The sequence below is a fragment of the Neohortaea acidophila genome, assembly GCF_010093505.1.
Source record: "Neohortaea acidophila strain CBS 113389 unplaced genomic scaffold BDY17scaffold_11, whole genome shotgun sequence".
Taxonomy (NCBI): domain Eukaryota; kingdom Fungi; phylum Ascomycota; class Dothideomycetes; order Mycosphaerellales; family Teratosphaeriaceae; genus Neohortaea; species Neohortaea acidophila.
In genome coordinates, this window is record NW_022985520.1 from 736,933 (window position 1) to 750,233 (window position 13,301).

The window sequence follows — 13,301 nt, forward strand, 5'->3', positions numbered from 1 at the left end:
GCGTCCATGTCGATCAAATCCGCCGTCTGCAACCTCAGCTGCATCTTGGAAAATCGTTTCCCTTCCCAACCTGCGCCCTTTCGTCGACACCAACCACTTCCCGTTGCCGCGACATTGCAGCTTCAGCGTAAAGCACTTCCCGCACATCTTCCAACACACCTTCGCTCTTCCACGTCACCACCCAACCATCAATCCCGCATAGTGCGTGTTCTGCACAGCCAGGAGCCTATTTGGAGAGCAGCAATCTATTCGGCACGAGCTTTGCACCCTTCCCATCTTCTACCCGCGACGATCGCCAGTGACGCTATCGGCCGCCCCGTTGTTTGTCTCGCCGAGTCCTCAGCTCGCACGTAGCTCATTCACAATCCCAGTCATCCAACCTCGGCGTACGGAATCACTGTTCTTTATTATTACAGTTCACCGAGGAGCCGCTCTACCCCGTGCCGTGGTTCGTCCAGGGCGATCCCTTCTCCTTGGCCTTTCGACTTCATATTACCCCCAGCTCCACTGCAGCTTCGATCGCCAACATTTCCAACTCTTCTCACCACCTGTGGATTGCGTTTCCCGTTGTCGACGCTGCCCGAAAACGTCTCTTCCACCTTCACCGTCTCAATTAGTAGAGGCTATCGCGTGGCAACATCAAACCGCTGGCTTGGTCGCAAGGCGCATGGTCTCGGTGGTGAAGTCGAGCGCGGTTGTCACATTTGAGAGGCTGGATTGATGGCGACGGTCACCATGGTCACTCCTCCGGTCGTCAATTCACACCATGGCGACTATATCCACTACCCTTCCGACAAGACTCGGTTGCCTTTACCTTCGACCACGACCGCAGCATTGTCCGGCGCCCTCTACTCGTCGCAAGCGCGCCACCATTCACCGCCAAGGTCAACCTCAAGCCAAACCTCAAGTCCACGCGCGCTGGGGAATGCGTTCAAACCGTCGTTGCCTTCGATATCGAACTTGCTGGACATTGCCGACAGCGAGCGAGCGACGTCGGGTAGTGAATCAGGTCGACATGCTACGTCGCCCCCGAACCACGCTGCTCGTCCCGATGAATCTCTGAAGGGTCTGTCACCGCCTTCGCTACATCAATATCAATTACAACCCGGGCGGAGCAACCATCTCAAGCGATCCAGCGAATCGGCCATGTCAGTCGGCAGCATCACGAACTCGCCTCAGGAATCCAACAAAAGGCAGAAAATGGGGAGCACATCGGCACCGTTTTATCGCAGCGATTCGCTGCTGGAGAGTTCTCAGAGCCCGTCTCTTTCCACCGCATCGCGGCAGTCCGCTTCCCACCCTTTCTTCCTCCCATCCATCTCCGACGATCCGGAAATCAGCCGCCGCCGACACAGCGATCGCGACGCGCCGAAACAACCGTCCGTCACCTCTCAACCGACGGCAACGACATCGTACGACCGCCCACCATCCTACACCAATTCACCTTACGACTCACCAAGCGCGTCGTCTGCGTCGCACATCTCGCCCCAACTCCGCCGCCAAACCCTGCCCAGCTTCCCAATCCCGCAGAGTACTCTCCCACCCACCTCCACCTACCCAAAGCTCCCCTCCATCCTCAACGACCCCTCATCAACAACCTCAACCTCAACCACCACCCTCCCAAGCCCCATCCTCCCCGACCCAAACACGCACCACAATAATCATCAACAACAACAACAAACGCCCACCCTCCCCTCATCAACAACATGGGACGCGCCGTACCCACCAGCCTCAACCACAAGCGCCGCCTCCGCCTCCGCTTACCACCAACAACAGCCGTCCGCCGACACCCACCTCGACCGCTACATCTGCACCACGTGCGCCAAGGCCTTCTCCCGCCCGTCGAGCCTCAAAATCCACTCGCACTCCCACACGGGCGAGAAGCCGTTCAAGTGCTCGCATGCCGGGTGCACCAAGGCTTTTAGCGTGCGGAGTAATATGAAGCGGCACGAGAGGGGGTGTCATCGCAGCCCACGGGGGTTTGTGCCGAGTAGTATGCGCGGGGCGGCGGGCGGGGAGGAGTAGGGGTGTTGTTGGGTTGGATTGAGGGGAGAAGGGGAGAAGGGGGGTTTCTATTCGTGTAGATGGTTTGAATGAGCGATAAGCTTTGAATTGCATTTCTGGTCCCCGCGGTTTCTACTGTTCTAGATTCAATGTGTGGTAGCAGAAGGTCGTCTCGCCCAAAAGACATGTAGAACATGCATTAGCCCGCAAGATGCAAAACGAGAAGAACAGCGGACCAACTCCAACAGAACCCCAAAGTGCGCCCCGTCCATCTAACGAGCCAAGTTCGCAGGCGGAAGCGTAGCCGGGCCTTGCGGCGTAACATAAGCCTTCGTCATGCCCCCATCAACCACAAAATCCGTCCCATTGACAAAACTACTTTCATCGCTCGCAAGGAACAACGCCGCCTGCGCAAGCTCAATCGCCTCCCCAAACCGTCCCGTAGGAAAGTGAATCTCCCTGCGCATCCGCTTCTCCCGATCATCCCCCAGCCAGTCCTGCAGCAGCGGCGTGTTCAGCGGCGCGGGGCACAGCGAGTTGAAGCGGAAGCCTTCTTTCGCATGCACGATGGCGAGCTCGCGCGTCATGGCGAGCACGGCGCCTTTGGAGGCGGTGTAGGCCAGCTGCGGCGTGGCGGAGCCGACGAGCGCGACGACGGAGGCGGTGTTGATGATGCTTGCGCGCGACTTTTTGTGTTTGCGCAGGGAGAGGATGGCATGTTTGCTGCCGAACCACACGCCTTTGACGTTGATGTTTTGCGTCAGGTCCCAGATTTTCTCGGGGGTGGCGATGGCGTCTGGGGAGGGGTTAGCTGTGCGTGCGTACAGAGAGAGAGAGAGAGAGAGAAAAGGAGCGGTGGGATCTACCATCATCATCGCCGTGCATGATGCCCGCGTTGTTGAACATGACGTCCACGCCGCCCCAGCTGTCGAGGTGCTCGACGATGGCCTGCACGTCGGATTCCTTGGAGACGTCGCATCGCATCGTGTCGACTTTGCCGGGCATATGCGGCGCCAGTTCTTTGGCTTTCGCCACGGCTTTGGCGAGAGCTGCGTCGGAGATGTCGGTCATGAGGACCGAGGCGCCCTCGCGGAGGAAGAGGATTGTAGTCTCCAGGCCGATGCCGCTGGGAAAGGGTTAGTATTGAGGGTCGATGGTGAAGATGGTGGTCGTGGTGGCGAAGGAAGGGATGTGTGCGGATGGCTTACCCTGCCGCCCCCGTGATGATGGCATTCTTTCCAGCCAGTCGACCGCGGTATTGTTCGCCAATGGAGCCCTTTGCACGTTAGAACTGCGATGGTGGGTGGTGGGCAAGGCGCATACCATTCTGTTGAAGATTGGTTCCTTATCTAGTCGCTAATCGGGGCGGTCGGGAACAAATGGAATGGACTGATAGTCGTTGATACGAGTGTCCACGGAGATGGAAAATGGGAATTCAAAGGTCAGACGCTTGGAGGAGTCTGACCAGAGGAGTGACGGAGGAAGGCAAGAGGGCAGCTGACGTGTTGTGTTGGCCTCATCAGAAATTGTTTCGCGAAGTCCCGGCTCACGTGTGGCCCTTTCTCCACGAGCCTTGTCCTGTGGCACCACCTTAACCCCGATCAGGATATTTTAACCCTATCCGATCGTCCCGCATGCGCCACAAGCGCCCGCTGCGTCTGCATGCCGTTAGCCCCGCCGGGCCTGCTCGAGCTGCCCCTCCGACTCCAATCGTGCGCCTAGACCGCCAACATCACATCACCACTCCAAAACCACCGCTCCACTGTTTGCCTGTAGAGTGTCGTGGGCTCTTCAACAGAGCTCGCCATTCCCCGTGCCAGACACACCGCCCTCCGTCCCTCCCTCTGGTCACGCGACCAGCCTCGAACCCTCAGCATGTCGAAGCTCGACGACTCCACGCACTTCCACGAACTCACCGCCGCCGACCTGCCCGAGCTGCTCAAGAACGATGTCAGCGTCAAAGTGGGCGGCGTCGACATCGACGGCGTCATCCGCGGCAAGCTCATGTCCAAGAAGAAATTCCTCTCCATTGCCGAGTCGGGCTTTGGCTTCTGCTCCGTCATCTTCGGCTGGGACATGCACGACCAGACCTACTTTAAAGAGCTGAAGATTAGTAGCTTGCAGAATGGATACCGCGATATTCTGGCCGAGGTGGATTTGTCATCGTACCGACGGCTGCCGTGGGAGAATAATGTGCCTTTTTTCCTCGTTAGCTTTCGCGAGCCGGAGGGCGAGAGTTTGAGCGCTTGTCCGAGGAGTCTGTTGGAGCGGACGGTCGCCAAGATGGAGAAGAAGGGTGTAGGTGCTATGGCTGGAGGTGAGTCCAACACTCCACATGCTCGTCATTCTCGTTCCTTTTCTTCCGGACTCGCGATGTTCAAGTAAGGTATGCTAACAAGAATAACCCAGCCGAATACGAGTTCTTTACTTTCCGCGCACCGCAGTCACACTCCGGAGAATCCAACGAAAGGAATTCAAGCGCGACCGCATCATTCTTGCAGAACAACCCTGCCACAAGCCTTCCTCATCTTGAAGAAGGCATGTTCGGCTATAGTCTCACTCGCCCCGTGCACAACCAGGACTGGTACTACGGCATCTTCTCCGCAGCCAGTCAGTTCCGATGTAACATCGAAGGCTGGCACACCGAGTCCGGCCCAGGCGTCTACGAAGCAGCACTAGAATACGGCGAGATCCGCGAAATGGCCGACAAAGCCGCCCTCTTCAAACTCGTGGTGAAGAACATGAGCTCCAAATTCGGCATCACGCCCTGCTTCATGGCTAAGCCCCGCCCCGACCTGCCCGGCAACTCCGGTCACATGCATGTTTCCCTCACCGACCTGAAAACCAAAGCGAACCTCTTCGTCCGCGAGAAAGCAGACCCCAACGCCCCCTTTGACGACCTCAAACACGTCTCTGACATCGGGCGTCATTTCCTCGCCGGCGTGCTCGATGGCTTGCAAGACGTCATGCCCATCGTCGCCCCCAACATCAACAGCTACAAACGCCTCGTCGAAAACTTCTGGGCCCCCGTCAGCGTCTCCTGGGGCCTGGAGCACCGCGCCGCCTCCATCCGTCTCATCGCACCCCCAACCTGTCCACCCAAAGGCACGCGACTGGAAATCCGCCTTCCAGGCGCAGACGCAAACCCGCATCTTGTGCTGGCCACCATTCTCGCGCTTGGCTACCGAGGCATCGACAAGAAGTTGGAAGTCACCATGCCGCCTTTGGGCAAGGGAGAGGATGTAGCGACGTCGATTGGCAAGGGCGAGCGATTGGCGAAGAACCTCAAAGAGGCGACGGAGCGCTTCAAGGCGAAGGGGAGCGTGGCGCGCGAGGCGCTGGGGGATGATTTTGTTGATCATTATGCGGGCACGAGAGAGCATGAGGTGCATCTGTGGGATCAGGCTATTACCGACTGGTGAGTTCTTTTTTTTTCTTGAAAGGCGGATTTATGTGAGTGCTAACGTGTCTTTCTACTTGTTTAGGGAAGTAAGGCGGTACATTGAGATGGTGTGATGTGGTTACGACTTGTCCTCAGATCTGAGCCATCTCTTCTACCTGAACCTCAAACCTCTCTGGCCCTATTTTGATGAGCCTCGATACCATCTTTGCCGCCGTTGATAGCCACGTGAAATGACATTCCCCGTCCACTTGAATTGATTCGCGCTCAGCGTTTCGGCCCCCACCCGGCAAACAAAGCCTGTGTCTTTTGCGCAGCGCAGCCTCGCCTGCTTTCGTCCTGAGGCTTCAATAATCCGTCTCACCTTCCCAACATGCCGTCTACATGCACAGCCCGTGAATCCAAAAAGAGCGCATTGCATCAGTTTGCGGTGAGAATGCGCTCTTCGTAGCCTCTGGATTTGCGCTGCGGCAGCCTCGCATGCTGTCATTGGTCGTTGCGAGCGAAGGGGGAAGGCTGTGGGTGGGCGCCTAGGGTTACACACATGCAACTCTAAGCGCCAGGCTCCCTCTCTCCTCCCTTGAAGGCTGTGCGTTGCGCTCTTCGTATGAGTATATTTATTATGGAGTGGTGGTCTGCTGTTCGTGGATGTGGTCGGTCACTCATCGTTTTTTCGTTCGTTCTATCGTATATTGTGTATATCGTTTGTATATATCGTCTTTCTCGCCAGGGTATCGTTATGGCATCGGCTTTGCTATCTCGCTTCCTCCCCAATTGTCTGAAGCAATGGCAGTGAGTCGATACAGTTTTTACCAAGACTAGCTATGGTCGGGTTAGCACAGGATACTGATCAGATCCCTTCTCTAGCCAACGCGGCTGCGAACATCCTGTGTTGGAAGACCCCCCGAAGTATCAACACGCAGATATAGAAGCCGACCGCGAAATCCGTCTCTTCACCTTCGAGCCGTCTTATGGCGCCACGGACGTGATCACAATTCGCATGGAGACCTTCCGCACGAACGATCTCCCCGACTACTTTTGCCTCTCGTACACCTGGGGCGATCCTGACATCCGGAGTCCGATATACTGCGATGGGCAGGAGATCAGCGTGACCGCCAACCTATGGAATGCTCTCTTATACATTCGGGCGAAGTTTGAGACGCGGTGGACGTGCGGCAAGAGGAAGATATATCTTTGGGCGGACCAGATCACGATTCACCAGGATAATCCGGATGAAAAGAGGTCACAGATGCGGCTGATGTTCAAGCTGTATTCGCAAGCAAAACGGGTGATTTGTTGGCTTGGCGAGGCAGATGAGTATACTCATCTGGCATTTGCGGCGCTGAGGAAGTGGAAGAAGGCGGAAAAGGATGAGGCGCTGAGAGAGCGGCTGAACATCGCCTGGAGCGCCCCTGGGTTTTCAGGGAGCGGTGACACGGCGCTTCCCACTGCGAAGAAGGAGAACAGTGCGGAGGAGGAGTGGATCGCGCGGGAGAAACGATGGCGGAGAAGAGGCACACTGCGGAGAAGAAGGGCCTGACGGCGCTCTTTTCGAGACCCTGGTTCGAACGCGCTTGGACGCTGCAAGAGATATATGTCGACAACGAAAGATCGCCCATGGTACTGTGCGGAATGCATGAGCTACCCTGGGAGTCTATGGTCAGCGGTTTTCTTTGTTTGTGGACGACGCTGTCGGTGAACCGTGCAACAGAAGCGCTGGGCGAAGCGGTCGTACATGCGTCAAACATGTTCGCCATATACACGAGGCGTAAGGGCAACCGCTCGAGATTGGACGTCCAGCTTTCTGACCTCCTGCGCGAGACTATGAGACGCAAGGCGACCGAGCCGGAAGATCGCATCTTCGCGCTACTCGGGATCATGGAGCATGAAGGAATTACGTATCCGTCGCGGCTTCTTGGAATGGAGAAGGGTCAGCAGGCTTTCACCATGTTCACTCGAATCATGATTGCGCAGGATGGTGACCTTCATGCTCTGAGCGTTGTTGGACCACCAGCCAAGAGCTGTAATCGACCGGATGACCGTGATACACTAAGTGCTGTTGGACCACGGACTGAGAGCACCGATCGACTGTCATGCGCTTCGAGTCCGAGTAAGAGCAGCGATCGACCGTCATGGGCTATGAGTCCGACAGGATTTGATAACCTACCAGCTCCACTTCTTGCCGGTGGCATACAATCATCATCGGAAAAGCGCGGAGCAACGGGCAAGACGAGGGCCATGATGCTGCGCTCTGTTCCGAACAGTGAAAAACCTGCTTCGGACAGTGACAAAGAGCTTCGGTTGCGAGGCATGCGAAGAGGTCAAATCATTCGACTTGTGAATCTTCACGAGAGTTGGCAGAGGATTCCGAGCTCTCCACACAGCTGGTGTGGTCTTATGGGCCGGCTTGAGCGCCTTGTGGGGGAATTAATGCTGCCGGGAACGCAGGGAGCCAGCCGGAAAGCCGTTCTGCTTGGTGTCGTGGCAAAGATGCTTGTCAGGGAGCTCTTCACCCTTGGACGCCCCGGGGACCGCCGTGATGTTGGGTCGACGGACGTCGCGGCCACCGGCCTTTACTACAGATTCAAGGCGTCCAGCTCATCAGGCGCCGCACTGAAAGGTTCGGTCAACGCGAAAAAAGATGCGGAGATTCTCTACGAGATGGCTATGAAAGCCTTCCGTTTCGAGACAGCAGAGGCCTCTGCTCATCGCTTGTCGTTGTGCAGTGGCATCATGGGCACCGAACTGATAAGCTGGTTAGATGTGACACTTTCACAAGACCTTGCACGTGAGGTGGACTTCACGTGCAGGAATATGAACATGGCGGTGACGGCAAATGGTCAGGTGGCGCTTGTGTATCCAGGGGTACAAGTCGGTGACGAGGTCGTACTGTTGATGGGGGGCTTCTTGCCTTTCATCTTACGCCCAACTGTCCCGAGCTGGCAACTCGAGACCGAGCAGAGGTGGCAACTACTCGGCGAGGCGAACTTGGAAGGGTGTCTGGACGGAAAGACTGCTGATAGATGCGAGGAGCTGTGCAAGGTCGAGGCACAAGGCTCGAGTCCACAGGAGTTGGAGATTTCCTGCTTGACTTAGCGGGTGACAATGTTGTACAGTAGTAAGGACGTGCAAATAGAGATGGAATCTTTTGAAGACGTCAAGGCCGATGGACTACAGAGATCTGACTAAGCAGCTCGGTTTGAATCCCCCGGAAGGCCCGAGTGGCCCAAGCGCTCAGGGTGTCGTCAGGGTGGCTATGTTCAGTCTTTCATCCCATCCTCACACCACCCGCCCCATCACTTCTACATCTATCTGACAGAACCACTCGCTGCCTCTCGTGAGCCTCAAGTCGCATCGCATCTACGAATTCTCCTCCTGCGAAGCGCTCTGCCTCTATCGACCCTTTCTACCCCCCAATACCTTCCTCCCCCTTCCAACCTCTCCCAACATGTCGCAACCTGGAGGCTACTACGACCCTCCCATGCCTAAGAATGGCCAGTCATCATCGGAGACCTCCACTGCGAGGCTCCAGGCGGTGAGTGGTATCGATCGCCCCTGATGCCGGCCCTGAAAGCGCGCGCGCGGCCGCCGGCGCCTACAGATCCGCCCGGAGGCAGCAGGATCGCACGAACGAGGTCATCTTCCTTGCTAACGATATCGTCGCAGCAAATCGATGAGGCGACAAATACCATGCAAAACAACATGATGCTGGCCAGCCAGCGAGGCGAGAATCTCGACTCGCTGCAGAACAAGACGGACAACCTGGCGACGCAGGCGGACGGCTTCCGCCGCGGCGCCAACCGCGTGCGGAAACAGATGTGGTGGAAGGACATGAAGATGCGCATGTGCATCATCATCGGCATCATCATCTTGCTGGTTGTCATTATCGTGCCGAGTGGTGAGTACCCGGCGATGCCTCATGGGTAGAAGTTGGGCGAAGGATGCTGATTCTTGTGCAGTCATCTACAGCGGCAAGCACCATTAAGCGCCAGGCCGAACGAGAAGCGCACGTGGGAGCCAGCGCTACGATTGGAAGTGAGAGGAAGTGGGTCAAGAGCGAGTAATGAAGTCGAACTTGGGCATTGCGAGTGCATAGGCCGGAGGATGGGCGGAGCGGAAAGTTGTTCAACTTGCTTCTGTAGCGCCTCTCGGCCGAGTCGAGCGAAGTGGACGTTCCTCGGAGCGTACGATTGGAGTACCATGGGTTGCCTTTTTGTGCCTTTGCTTGCCTCCGTTCGTAAATAGCTGGTCGTCAAGGCTGTTTGTCTCACTGCTTGCACCGAATTCATAACGTCCGCTACCTATGTAAGAACTGGCGAGGATCGAATGCAATGGCACATGAGCAGCTCACTAGCAATCCCAAAGCATCAAAATTCACATTAATGCGTGTTATGAGTAAAGGCAGAACAGAAAGTCATAAGGGTATCTCCGCGTACGCCGATGTCATGCTAACCCGCGCCCCTCTGCCCTTCGCTTCTCAAAGTTCTCCGCCGGTCTCCTTTCGCGCCATTTGCCTCTCGCAAAGGCACGAAGTCTCAGAGACCGGCGCCCCTCACACAGCACTCGTATGTTTGCGCCGCCCGCTGCCACACTTCCCGCACGTGATGCAGTTGATGATGCCCGCACAGACGGCCACGATTCCCTAGAGGTGGCAAGCTGGTTAGCAAAGGGCCATCGAATGACGCGATCGCGCGCGTTCGCGTACGTTGATGATGGCCATGATGATGGAGCCGATGGCGTTCAGCACGGCCATGATGCACCCTCCGATTGCACCGAACACGCTCTCAATCTATGTGTGTGGCGGCGTTAGTGAAGCGATTGTGTGCTGGAGGCGGTTGAGTCGTACACATGATATGACTGCGCCCATGTTGGGCGATGGTATGCGGGAATGCTCGTGATTTCACTCTTTGCTTTGTGGGTGGGTGCGTTCCGTTCGCGATATGTTTTGCGGTTTGTGTACGTTGACGAGTTGCGAGGAAGAGAAGACAAGACAGCCGCCGGGCGGGAACGCGCAAATAACAAGCTGCAGGAAGCTGTGCACCTGACTTCACACCCACGTCACTGGGTCGCAACCAATCTTGCACACCGCGTACATACACTTGGACACGACATGCCCAGACTCAGATTAGATGATTCTTCCAATCACGCCTTCCATCCAACGGACCAACCAGGTTTCCGAACAGGCAGGCACGTTGCATGAAAACGGCCCACGTTCTAGCCCTTCCGGTGCAGACCACGCCCGTCACACAATCCGGTTTGGGACGTGGCGAGGACGCGCCTGTCAGGAGATCGCGATCAGGCTACGGGAAGTTGTGTGATGGCGGGAATAGAGTTTACGCTCCACTCAAATGTTGGACAAGGTTTGTCCCCTGTCGCAGATCCGGTTGGTCGCGTGCTATTGGCTGACGCGGCAGATTGGTGGGGATCTGCTGCCTGTCACAAACGAGAGGACATACGTGCATGATCATGACAGTGTGAGCCTTGGGTTGGATTACATACTCACGACTCGACGGAGAGCGAGGAGCGACGACGATGGTGACTCCGCTGCTGCGATGTATGCAGTGATGTTGTAGCCCCGACTGCCGATGAACACCCGACTGACTTCACATCTCCCACTGAAACTCCGGCAATCCTGGTGCCTATCACGTCAAGCACGTCTACCTTAATATGCCACATGCTGACACAACAGCCTATACGAAGCGTAAAACCCCTTTCTCCGTGGAGCCACCATATCACTCGGGCATATTTGCACACCCTACCACGCTGATGTTTAGACCAACCTACCACTCCTTGGGTCGGGAGAACGATGCTTCGCCATACCCTCGGCGCCTTGATACTATGCGCCTCAGCTGTCCACGGACAAGGCCTACAACGAGTCCTTTCCCCAAATAATGACCTCTCCGGACTAAACTTTTCGTCTCCGACCGACAATAATCTCCCCCGACTGAACTTCTCTTCCCCATCACCACTCATCTTCCACTCCACCTTTGCCCTGCTGCAACAATGGCCAAACACCTTCTTCGAATACGGCCACACCATCGCGCCTTGCAAAGTCCCCAAAGGCACCAATCTCTACCACGCCTCCTCGGACGGCAAGCGCCCGCCCGAGCCCGAGTTCCTCGCCTTCGACCCGGAAATGGCATACTGGATCCTCGGAACCACGCCCGACTCGCACATGTTCACCTATCGCACACGACGAGAAGTTCAGTGCTTGTACTTCGATGGCTCCAGCGCTTCTCTTCGCCGCGACGGCAGTATGGACAGTCAGATGGCCTTCCTCTACAACTCCACGTACAACATCCCGCCCAAGCCTATCCTTGAGCTGCCGCCGGAATTCCGCAATTTGACTGGTAACAAGACCTTCTTCAACGACATTGCTCTGGAGTACACTCGAGCAGAGAAACTGTGCGACTTCATCCACAATCACAGCCTGGGTGGCCCGGGCTGGGGCTACGAAGGCGTTGTCAGGATGAATACCGGGTTCGAGATGATCTGGTGCAACTTCTCTTCTCCGTCTGTCGAGTTGGTCTCCCGGCTCAACGTCTCCGCGCCTCGTCTTGAAGAAGTTCCGTCCCGCTGGACACATCTGGGACATGTTCCAGAGACATTTGTGGTGAAAGGGAGGAAGAAGAGGGGGAAGAAGCAAATACCAGGTCTTACCTTTGACAACCCTTTCGCGGTGAACGGCGGGGTATACTCGTGGTGGCATGCCGCTACCAAACGTTACGGCTTCGGGAACGGCCAATATGGACGAGGGGAGACTCGGGTGAGACTCGACTCTTGTACTTTGTTCACCCTGTACGATCCCGGGATGCAGGATCAGGAGAGCGCACGCGTCATGGACGAGCGTAAATCACTGAATTTGACAAAGGAGGGCTACTGGATGGCTCCTCGGGAAGACAACGAACGAGACGCGGCACTCAAGACGCTGAGCAGGAGAAGGCAAGCGCAGCGTGCGCACAACGTCAGTGAGGCTGACGGCTTATACATGCGAGGGGCTGTGGAACAGCGAATGCGACTGCTCTTGTCAACAGAGAAAGAGCAGCACTGCAGCGGCATCGACTGGATCGAAATCGCCCGCGACATCGTCAGCGCATACAGCATCGAGCTGTACAATCTGCTGAAGCGGCTCGAGTTCTTCGGCCAGCTCGGTCCCGAAGATGCTCGTCTTTGGCTGAGCGATATCAGACATGCAAGCCACTTGGTCTTCATGCCCTTCTACGAATACCCGGACATTACCAAATCCACACTGCAGGAGGCGTTTGCCGTCAACGCTTCCAACTCCCAATCCGCTCTCCATCGCTGCAAAACGCAATACGCCCCCTTCGAAGCGGAAGAGCTGTCCGACAGCGAAAGGCTAACCTCCCACGCCATCTCCGACGTCCTCTCGGCAATCTGCACAACAATGCTCCCTATCTTCCTCCAAACAGAGCGCATCTGGCTCGCAAACTTCAACAACTTCTCCGCTCCACCCGTAGTCACGCCCGCCGTGCCCCTTTGGCACGAACTCCAAACCGCTACGTCGCACAACATTCAAGCAATAGAGGAGCTGATGGCATGGCTGGGGTGGATAGATCAATGGACTGCTTGCGATCCTGGGTGTGCTCTTGGCCAGGTGTGTTATATTCCGATCTGGCCTGCGCTTGCGATGGGAGGGATTTTGAAGGGTGGAATGAAGGGACATGAGGATTTGGATGAGGCGGACGGGTCGCTGGATCGGTATCTTTGGGAGCCGACTTGTGTTGACTTTCATCACTTTCCACCTGGTTGGTGAGAATGTATAGAGAAGATTAGAATAATGTACAGTACCTACTTTTCAGGACGTCTGCACGTGACTTGGTCTGTGCTAGAATGATCCGCCAATTTCATGCCTTGAACTTTAAAGCTTTCAGACCAT

General features: G+C 56.2%; 8 protein-coding genes across 8 annotated transcripts; 6 read left to right on the forward strand and 2 right to left on the reverse strand.

The window, feature by feature from the left end:
* Positions 1-1,800: 1,800 nt before the first annotated feature.
* BDY17DRAFT_257147 (uncharacterized protein) lies at positions 1,801-2,025 on the forward strand (the record flags this gene model as incomplete). The annotated part of the gene is made up of 1 exon (XM_033731660.1): positions 1,801-2,025. A coding segment is annotated over one exon (225 nt), but the record flags the coding sequence as incomplete, so codon positions are not given.
* A 60-nt stretch (positions 2,026-2,085) lies between these two features.
* On the reverse strand, positions 2,086-3,519 carry BDY17DRAFT_304389 (uncharacterized protein). The gene is made up of 4 exons (XM_033734722.1): positions 3,328-3,519; positions 3,213-3,280; positions 2,871-3,130; positions 2,086-2,800 (listed from the first exon to the last, which is right to left on the reverse strand). The coding sequence occupies exons 1-4, from the start codon at positions 3,328-3,330 to the stop codon at positions 2,277-2,279; spliced, it is 855 nt and encodes a 284-aa protein (XP_033586237.1). The 5' UTR covers positions 3,331-3,519; the 3' UTR covers positions 2,086-2,276.
* Positions 3,520-3,679: 160 nt separating this feature from the next.
* On the forward strand, positions 3,680-5,656 carry BDY17DRAFT_341285 (glutamine synthetase). Its single transcript, XM_033737990.1, has 3 exons — positions 3,680-4,321; positions 4,414-5,422; positions 5,490-5,656. The coding sequence occupies exons 1-3, from the start codon at positions 3,880-3,882 to the stop codon at positions 5,518-5,520; spliced, it is 1,482 nt and encodes a 493-aa protein (XP_033586238.1). The 5' UTR covers positions 3,680-3,879; the 3' UTR covers positions 5,521-5,656.
* A 534-nt stretch (positions 5,657-6,190) lies between these two features.
* Positions 6,191-6,944, forward strand: BDY17DRAFT_313430 (heterokaryon incompatibility protein-domain-containing protein; the record flags this gene model as incomplete). The annotated part of the gene is made up of 3 exons (XM_033735710.1): positions 6,191-6,196; positions 6,247-6,313; positions 6,334-6,944. The coding sequence occupies 3 exons, from the start codon at positions 6,191-6,193 to the stop codon at positions 6,942-6,944; spliced, it is 684 nt and encodes a 227-aa protein (XP_033586239.1).
* A 206-nt stretch (positions 6,945-7,150) lies between these two features.
* BDY17DRAFT_327614 (uncharacterized protein) lies at positions 7,151-8,500 on the forward strand (the record flags this gene model as incomplete). Its single annotated transcript, XM_033737702.1, has 1 exon — positions 7,151-8,500. One exon carries the CDS (start codon positions 7,151-7,153, stop codon positions 8,498-8,500), a length of 1,350 nt encoding a protein of 449 aa, XP_033586240.1.
* A 462-nt stretch (positions 8,501-8,962) lies between these two features.
* On the forward strand, positions 8,963-9,331 carry BDY17DRAFT_256828 (synaptobrevin-domain-containing protein; the record flags this gene model as incomplete). The annotated part of the gene is made up of 1 exon (XM_033731633.1): positions 8,963-9,331. The coding sequence occupies one exon, from the start codon at positions 8,963-8,965 to the stop codon at positions 9,329-9,331; it is 369 nt and encodes a 122-aa protein (XP_033586241.1).
* A 625-nt stretch (positions 9,332-9,956) lies between these two features.
* On the reverse strand, positions 9,957-10,271 carry BDY17DRAFT_327616 (uncharacterized protein; the record flags this gene model as incomplete). Its single annotated transcript, XM_033737703.1, has 3 exons — positions 9,957-10,046; positions 10,110-10,193; positions 10,251-10,271. 3 exons carry the CDS (start codon positions 10,269-10,271, stop codon positions 9,957-9,959), a joined length of 195 nt encoding a protein of 64 aa, XP_033586242.1.
* A 517-nt stretch (positions 10,272-10,788) lies between these two features.
* On the forward strand, positions 10,789-13,281 carry BDY17DRAFT_43195 (uncharacterized protein). Its single transcript, XM_033738383.1, has one exon. It carries the CDS (start codon positions 11,211-11,213, stop codon positions 13,176-13,178), a length of 1,968 nt encoding a protein of 655 aa, XP_033586243.1. The 5' UTR covers positions 10,789-11,210; the 3' UTR covers positions 13,179-13,281.
* Positions 13,282-13,301: the final 20 nt, after the last annotated feature.

Coding starts and splice junctions, on each gene's coding strand:
- BDY17DRAFT_304389 (XM_033734722.1), bottom strand. Junction 3,131..3,212: donor ATCATCACGGGGGCGGCAGG/GTAAGCCATCCG, acceptor ACCCTTTCCCAG/CGGCATCGGCCTGGAGACTA. Junction 2,801..2,870: donor CATGCACGGCGATGATGATG/GTAGATCCCACC, acceptor ACCCCTCCCCAG/ACGCCATCGCCACCCCCGAG.
- BDY17DRAFT_341285 (XM_033737990.1), top strand. CDS start 3,880: ATGTCGAAGCTCGACGACTCCACGCACTTCCACGAACTCACCGCCGCC. Junction 4,322..4,413: donor TGTAGGTGCTATGGCTGGAG/GTGAGTCCAACA, acceptor AGAATAACCCAG/CCGAATACGAGTTCTTTACT. Junction 5,423..5,489: donor GATCAGGCTATTACCGACTG/GTGAGTTCTTTT, acceptor CTACTTGTTTAG/GGAAGTAAGGCGGTACATTG.
- BDY17DRAFT_43195 (XM_033738383.1), top strand. CDS start 11,211: ATGCTTCGCCATACCCTCGGCGCCTTGATACTATGCGCCTCAGCTGTC.